Below are 8,454 nucleotides of genomic sequence, written 5' to 3'. Positions count from 1 at the left end.
TATACAGGGTGGTCCGAATTTTATGCAGGAAACTTCCAGGGCTGATAGATCTCTTTAAAATAATAGGTGTTTGCCTTATAAACATAGGTCTGGAACGGCCTCGTTTTAGAGATACAGGGTGTTGAAGTTGTTAAAAAAAATTGATTTTTTGTTTATATCTCCGGAATCTATTAACCGATCTGAATAAAATTTGGTACAGATAATGGATGACAGTAGGCCTTGCATTCTCTAAAATATGAGCTCTAAAGGATCTACCAGTGGTGTACAACTGGACAGGGTCACCCTTTTTTTATAAAAAAAACCTACGCCACTGTATTTTTTACAATCTATTGTAACGGATTTATATTCTAATGTACAAAATACGTAAAAAAGGTAACGTGAATTTTTTCCCTAAAGTTCACCGTTCTCAAGTTATTCATACGAATACAATCTCCTTGTGGCGGATACTTCTAACCATAATATTACAAGAATATTTATGTTTATGCTTAAAAGTAAGTGAAATTTGTAAGCACATCAACAAAATTCTTTACACTCGTCGCTTTCATCTTTTTGGATTAAAACGATATTTGGAAAATCACGACGGCGCAATGAAAGGCACAGAAATTAATTTTTTAAGAACATTTGACGACGATCCTCGGCTAAGTACACGAAGAACGTCTCGGCAACTTGGGGTGAGTAAATCGAAAATTGAAAAGTTCTACATAAGGATGGTAGAAATCCGCACCATTTACAACCTGTGCAAAATTTACTTCCGGGAGATGTAGACACACCTGAATTTTTGTTAGTGGTTGTTTTAAAGTCACAACATAATCCAGAATTCTTACTAGAAATACTTTGGATCGGTGAGGCTACATTCACAAGGCGAGGGGTAGTGAATATTCACCATATTTGGTCACAAGAAAATCCTCATGAAATTCGGACAAGATCTTTTCAACACGAATTTTCTGTGAATGTGTGGCTCGGAATAATTCGGACCTTTCTTCTTGTCATCCCATCTAAATTCCCAGTAATTTCTAAACTTCCTAGAAAATTATCTATTTCAATTATTAGAGGATGTTCCATTAAATATACCACTAAACAGCTGGATACAAATGGATGGTGCTCCTGTGCATTTTAGGAGAATAATAAAAGAATGGCTTAAAAATCATATGGGGCGATGGATAGGTTGATAACCAAATGCCAATGTTAACCATAATGGTACAGAGAATCCAGTGTCTTGGCCATACACATCGCCAGATCTAAACCCCGTGGACTTCTATGTTTGGGGTTACCTCTCTGAAAAGTAAAGTTTACTTTACTCCAATAGATACCACAACGATTGAGGTCGTAGTGCAGCGAATAGAAGACGGGTGTAATGAGTTAAAAGAAAACCACCACGTGATATTAGTTAGTAATATGTGATATTAGTTAGGTAATTCCATTAATCATTAATAGAAGTTGTCAAAAATATATCGATGTGCATGGTTCGCATTTTGAACAATTGCTGCAAATACATAACGTTAATTTCGTTTCTTGTTTAATTGTTGTTGTTTGGTAAATGTATTTTTATTATTATTATTTTGATTTAAATTGTTCTTATTTGTAGATAGTGGATTAAGCCTCCAGGGGAAACTAAAACACACTAGGAACACTACTTCACAGGTGATGTGGAAATAATTTTGTTGATCTGCTAACAAATTGCACTTACTTTTAAGCATAAACATAAATATTCTGTAATATTATGGTTTGAACTGTCTGCCACAAGGGGATTGTTTTGGTACGAATAACTTGAGAACGGCGAATCTTAGGGAAAAAATTCAAGTTACCTTTTTTACGTATTTAGTGCATTAGAATATAAATCCGTTACAATAACTTGTAAAAAATACAGTGGCGTAGTTTTTTTTATAAAAAGAGGGCGACCCCTGTCTAGTTGTACACCACTGGTTGAACCTTTAAAGCTCATATTTTAGGGAATGCAAGGCCAACTGCCATACATTATCTGTACCAAATTTTATTGAGATCGGTTAATAGATTCCGGAGATATAAACAAAAAATCAAATTTTTTTAACAACTTCAACACTCTGTATCTCTAAAACCAGGCCGTTCCCGACCTATGTTCATAAGGCAAACGCCTATTATTTTAAAGAGATCTATCTGCCCTCGAAGTTTCCTGCATAAAATTCGGACCACCCTGTATATAATGTCTTTTAGCCCAAAGAAAAATTGAGTTAAAACTACGTCAGTAAAGTTTTGTATTGTTCAATATATCTGACCAAATTGTCTGTTTGAACTTTCACAAATCTGTGGAAACCTCACACCTTTTTTCCATACCACGAGATCAAGACTAAAGGGGAGAGCAATGTTAAGACCTTTTTCTTCCAAAGCATCACGTGATGTATGATTTATGCACATTGTTTTGTTAATAATTCAGTTGGAAAGAAGAGCAAAAATAATTGGATCAGTTATATCAGATGGAATCTAAATGAATAATCGATTGAATTGATATTGTTTTTCTGTTTCAGATAATCCTCTTCAGTATCGTAGCAGTGGCTACTTCTTATGCAGGAGTGGTAGCTCCAGTTGTGGGCCATTCTGTTGTCTCTAGTCATAGTAGTGTCGTTGCACATCCAGCCCCAGCTGCCAAAGCAATTCCTATAGTACATGCTGCCCATGTAGTTCCGATTAAGACTGTCCATACTGTTCCTGCTGTGAAAACCTCACATGTTGTTCATCACCTTCACTAAACCGATTAAAAGAATTTATTTGTTGGTGAATTTATTTATAAATTAGTTGTTTCTATTAAAGAAAAATACTGTTAACTATTTATATAATGTTATTTAACTAATGTACCAAATATATGTAATTGAAAGTACCATGTTGTATTGACTATGGCTCTAATATTTATTTAATAAAAAATTTTTAAACAGAATTTATTCATAATATATCATGTTACACGCAGCGCTGCAAATTTGAGGGATGCAGTATGAATGAATTAGGTCTTATCGGGCTAAGTTGTAGGAAGGAAAAATAAAACACAACAAATTTAAGGTGTTTCTGGTATGGTGTTTTAAAAATAAGTGCGTTTTTTGAAAAAGGTGATAGAGGGCACGAAAATGAGCAACAATATCCGAATACCACAAAACAACTGTTGTTCCAATAAATCAGCATCAAGTAATATTACAATATTTTCGTAATAACCCAAAAAGTAGTCTCTGAAATGCCAGTTTGGTGTTAAACTGTTCGAAAAACAAAATTCATCGTTGTCTAAAAAACAATATAAAGCCGTTTAAGCCTAAGTTTCTTCAAACATTGGAAGAGGGTGATGAGGCAAGGCGAATGGAATTTTGTTTGTGGGCACAGGGAAATTATTTAAATGATCATAATTTTGTGGCCAATATTATTTTCACTGATGAAGCTACCTATACGACAAACTGTATCGTATCTTCTCAAAACATCAGATTTTGGAATGAAAATAATCCTAATTTTCTAATTGCAGCGAAGGGGCAGTATTCACAGAAAGTTAATGTGTTTTGCGGAATGTCAAAGCACAGGATAATAGGTCCCTTCTTTTTTTATAATAACTTAAATTGTGACGTATTTCTTCATGAATAATAAATGATGGGACATTATACAGGATATTCCTTTATTGAAAAGAAGGAATATTTATTTACAGTTGGATGAAGCTTCAATTCACAACACTGTACCAGTTTCGGGATAAGTGGATTATTGGGAGGAGTCCAGTAGTACAATGGCCACCAAGATCCCCTGATTTGTCCCCTATGGACTTTTACTTTTGGGGTTTTATATAACAAAAAGTTTATAAAAGCAGACCAAGGAATTTAGATTACCTAATGAATGGCATAAAACAAGCTTGTACAGATATTACTTCACAACAGCTATGTAAAGTATTTTTAAATTTAAGAAAACGATTGTAAAAATGTGTTCGACTGAATGGAGGTTTGATGAATAAAACTAAAATTTAATTTAGATTAATGTGCAATTTTTTGTTTAACAACTTAGTATTTATAATTCATTACATTTTTTGTACGTTAACTATTATTTTTACTATAACCGCAATTAAAAGTGTAAAAAAAAACTTTATTTGTCCAATTGGTACTTGTTTTCACTGTCATGCTTATTTTAATTTTTAGTTGCCTGATTTTGCGAAGTTGGCACCCCATATAAAAACACTCCATAGACATTTGTCGATCAAATTTGGTATATGGGTATTTTGATGGGTGTTGAATAGACTGGTAATATTACATTTTGATAAATATATGACTAATACCACTTTCTGGAAAAAACGACCCTTTTAAAAAATCGTAGTAGGCCAGGTTTTAGTCACATCAATAAAATAGTTAGTAGAATATAACCTCGTTTCATCAGGGTACTAACTGTAAAAAAATTGGTTTACAGAAAGTCACAGTCTTCCCATATTTCCAGAGGTGTTAACCTGAAAAACGAGACCCGCTGTATGTATTTTCTCATAAATAGGCGAATAAAGAAGTTCCTCTTTAGGGTACATTTGTGGCACACATTGTACATTTGAAATAAATTTCTTATATTTTCATTCATATTCTATAAAATTACGTTGTATTGCATAGATTGTAGTGTTTATTCATTATCTCATATATACTTTTCGTTCAGATTACTAAATTAATCCCCCCTCTTGATACCATAGTTGATATTTTTTCAATAGTTGGTGGAGGCAGGTACTCTAATAAATTGGAAATAAGCTTATACTTTAACCCTAATTTGACCATTTTTTACAAAACTCTTCCAAATTGATATTCAGTACACAACGTTAAACCATTACCATTTCATTCCGTCTTTGATGAAATAATGATTTGCAATGTGGAGACTTTCATATGCTATATATAATGTAATTTGCTTTCGAGCTTATGCATAGCTGTATCGATATTTGATGCAAATAATGAACGCCTAACATATAATTATATCAGTTATTAGTACGGGATATTTTTCAAATTTTAAGTGAAAACCGTTAGATAAACCCAAAATATTCTACATTTAGTGTCTTTAAATGTCTACACTATGTCACCCATCTAAGTTGGAATTCACCTCAACGATTTAATAAATTATAGATTTTTTATCTATTTCCAGTTCTGAAAATGATCTTTTTGCATCCATTTCAAAATCACCCATTACTATTACTACTAATTTTGTTTAAGTCCATATTTGATATGTGTTGTTAAATAATAATAAAATAAACACCTAATTATAATGTCCAATAACGCTATTCGCTAAGATGTAACGACTGAGTTTCCAACGAAATTTCTCTTACGTACAAAACTCCACGATCCACATCCACGACCGCGAAATTGTATGTAAATAATCATTTGAAAATAATAAATATCATATTTACACCATTTCTTCAGTGTTAAATGCATACCTTCTCTTTATGTTCAGTTTCTACTCGTTAATTTTTTAACATTAAAATTATTACACAAAGCTGAAAATATCTGCCTTGTATTATATTGTTTGGAATAGTAGAACAAAAGTTAGTTGCGACTTTATTTCAAAAAAACTCGTCTATACATTGTTAAAAAGTAAATTTTTGTCACATTTTCTCTCTAATACGTAATAATTAAATAATTCTTTATTCTATTTGGATTTACATGTTTTTTTCAATCAGTTTTACCCTCTATACACTCATATGTTCAGCTATATCCCGTCCCAGAATTTCAGCCCACCCCGTATATATATATTACACAAGAAAACGCCATCCGCGACCTTTCGATGTCGTTCAAAGTCAAACTATGCCTCACGAACGTACAGTGCCAGGTAAAAAACACCAACTCGCTGTCCTTCGTGCCTTTTAATTAAAATCAGCCCTCATAGTTGTTACACTCTCATGTTTAACACGTTTTATCAATTAGATTCGTTTCTGAAAAATCTACCAAATATAAAAATTCATTGGTAAGTATATTTTCTTTTATAATAAATAGAGTTAAAAATGTTTGTTGCTTAACATTCTCACGTATTACAATAGTATAGCAAAAGTTGTTGTTATAAAAATTGTTCAACAGTTTTAGTATATTTAAAATATTTTTTTTGTGCTTTAGACAAATTATTTTCAATTTTTATTTAGGATAATTATTTATTATTAGTTGTTAACTAGGTATTAGCGTGGTGTAATACAGTACTAGTTTTATTAAAAATTTATATATCTTGACACCATGTAAAGATAGAATAATTCAAAATTTAAGAAAATACACTTACTTGTTTCATTGTGAAAGCGATTGTCGGATTAGAACTAAAATACCAGACTGGATCAATTTTGTAATATCCATTCAACACTTCACATTTAGAAAATAAGTGATTCATATTATTGCGAAATTGGTACAAGTTCTATAAATTTTTGAAGGGCTTTCATAATTTTGCATAGTTACTGTTAGCTGTATCTTCAATAAACTTTTAATCAAAGAAATTTGATTGTTAGGGCTTTATTGTAATTTTGATTGATTTTATTTATATTTATCAATTTTCTCACATACATTATCATATATTAAGTATCGATTAAAATCGACCCACAGCACTCGATTATGATTGTTGATTGTGAAATCTGATATGATTAGTTCTTATTGTTAGTAGGAATATTAATTTTTCGCTTCATAAATGTTAATAAGTGGAAAAATTAAATATAAAAACACAAAAAATCCAAATGTTGAAATTATTACTTTCTGTGGACATAGATTTTTAGTGGGTGTGGCAAAAAAGTATATAAACTGAAAAAACTCAAAATAAGACATACAGTTTTCGACCATAATCAGTAACAACCGCTTCCAACATGAAAGCGGTAAGTGACGATTTTTAATGTAATTTGTTGTATGCCGTTGATTATTTTTAAATTCTATAGAGTTTTTGTTAATATTATTTGGAAAATGTTTCTGCAAATATCTTAATAGTTATTGTCATCATTATTTAAAATTTTGCTAATATGGCACCACCCAACTTCAGCCTTAAACTATTATTTAGGCATTATCTAATTAAAGTAATTTAATTAATTTTGAAATAACTCAAAAATATTGCCAACTTTGGGTGACTATTAATTAACTTCAGAGATGATGGTTCAAAGTCATTTGCTCCATTTATGTAATTTTAATAAAACTAAATTAAGTTCCCTTGTTAGCAACATTGGAAAGCCACTGAAATTAACTAAACCGGGAACGTACTTTTAGTAAATGATAAAAAATGATGACTTCTGAAGTTTATTATTTTTTGCGCTGCTAAAAGTGCCGAATTTGCTAATTTGTTGGACCATCTTTAATATAATCCTTTGCTGGTTAAAGAAAGCTAGTTTTTAGGTCAAAATGATGTGTTTATAAATCAGAATCTGTAACAGCTATTGGAACAATTTGACGACTTCAACTTATATATAGATTCACAAGTTTCAATGAAATTGGAAGAATAAAACATTTGCCCTTAAATAATTTATAAGCATATTCCTAAAATGAAACTATTACTGTCATTATATTATACATATTGTAATGGAAAGAATTAAATCCATTTGGTAATGGGTTTGTCATCAAAAATGATCATCGCGAACCTCGATGATTATTTTTAATTATTTAAAAAATTTCCTATTAAAACTCGTGGATGCTTTAAAGGCACAAGTAACTGTTGACCGTAGATGTAAGACTTATTAAAATTAAGCAGCCTCTATTTTTTATATTAGAACAACTGACCCTATGACGATTTCAGTATTTCCCACTATGACCAACGCTGAAATTGCAACACGCATCTTATTCGTCACTTAAAAAAATATAGTTTCACAAATTTTCAAGTTCCTAACCTACATAGTTTCAGAATAATCGGAAAAAAAAACATTTAAAATTTTTACTTTCAACACCCTGTATTTCCGAAACTAACAACTTTCGGATAAGGCATATTTGCGCCAATGGTCACCATTTTACGTGTAGTATCTTCAGCTTTCGATTTTCCCATTGTTAATGAATCACCCTGTATACGACAACCGTTCAATGTTAATTCAATCATAAATGATTTCATTCCTTCCATATAAGAAACACGTTATATTAAATAAGTATCATTCTGTCACAACCTTTCAACGATTATTATTACCAGTCAATTGCGATATGTACGCTTTAATTATCACGGCGCGCTGTCGCGCGCCGCTCTGTATAACGATATGTAACAGTACACTTTAATTAGATCGGCGGGCGATAGTCCTGTATAGCGGGAACATATGATGTAACGCACGACCACCAAAGTGGCGTTTTACAATTCCTTCGAATTCTAAGATGAGGCGTTTTATAAACGGTGGCCGGTTCTAAGATAGGGAGTAGCAGAATCCGGAGGAGTTTGTTAACCGGCTAGAATTTACTACTCTCTTAACTACTCGTATGCACCTCGTGACAAAAAATTGATTCATAATTCCTTGTCCTTCAGGCGTAATCTTCCACCCCATCTTGGTTGCACCACCCTGTATGTTGTAGT

At 31.9% G+C, this 8,454-nt stretch overlaps 1 protein-coding gene across 2 annotated transcripts in view; it reads left to right on the top strand.

Moving 5' to 3' along the window:
- LOC108903156 overlaps window positions 1-2,781 on the top strand; it is a 28,000-nt gene extending 25,219 nt beyond the window's left edge. For both annotated transcript variants that reach the window (XM_018705241.2, XM_018705242.2), the window contains exon 2: window positions 2,502-2,781. In XM_018705241.2, coding sequence (XP_018560757.1) covers window positions 2,502-2,723 — 222 coding nt within the window. In that variant the 3' untranslated portion in view covers window positions 2,724-2,781. The remainder of the gene's footprint in view (window positions 1-2,501) is intronic.
- The last annotated feature ends 5,673 nt before the right edge of the window (window positions 2,782-8,454 follow it).

This window comes from Anoplophora glabripennis, unplaced genomic scaffold, assembly GCF_000390285.2.
Source record: "Anoplophora glabripennis isolate ALB-LARVAE unplaced genomic scaffold, Agla_2.0 scaffold67, whole genome shotgun sequence".
Lineage (NCBI taxonomy): Eukaryota > Metazoa > Arthropoda > Insecta > Coleoptera > Cerambycidae > Anoplophora > Anoplophora glabripennis.
This window is presented reverse-complemented; position numbering and strand designations above follow the sequence as displayed.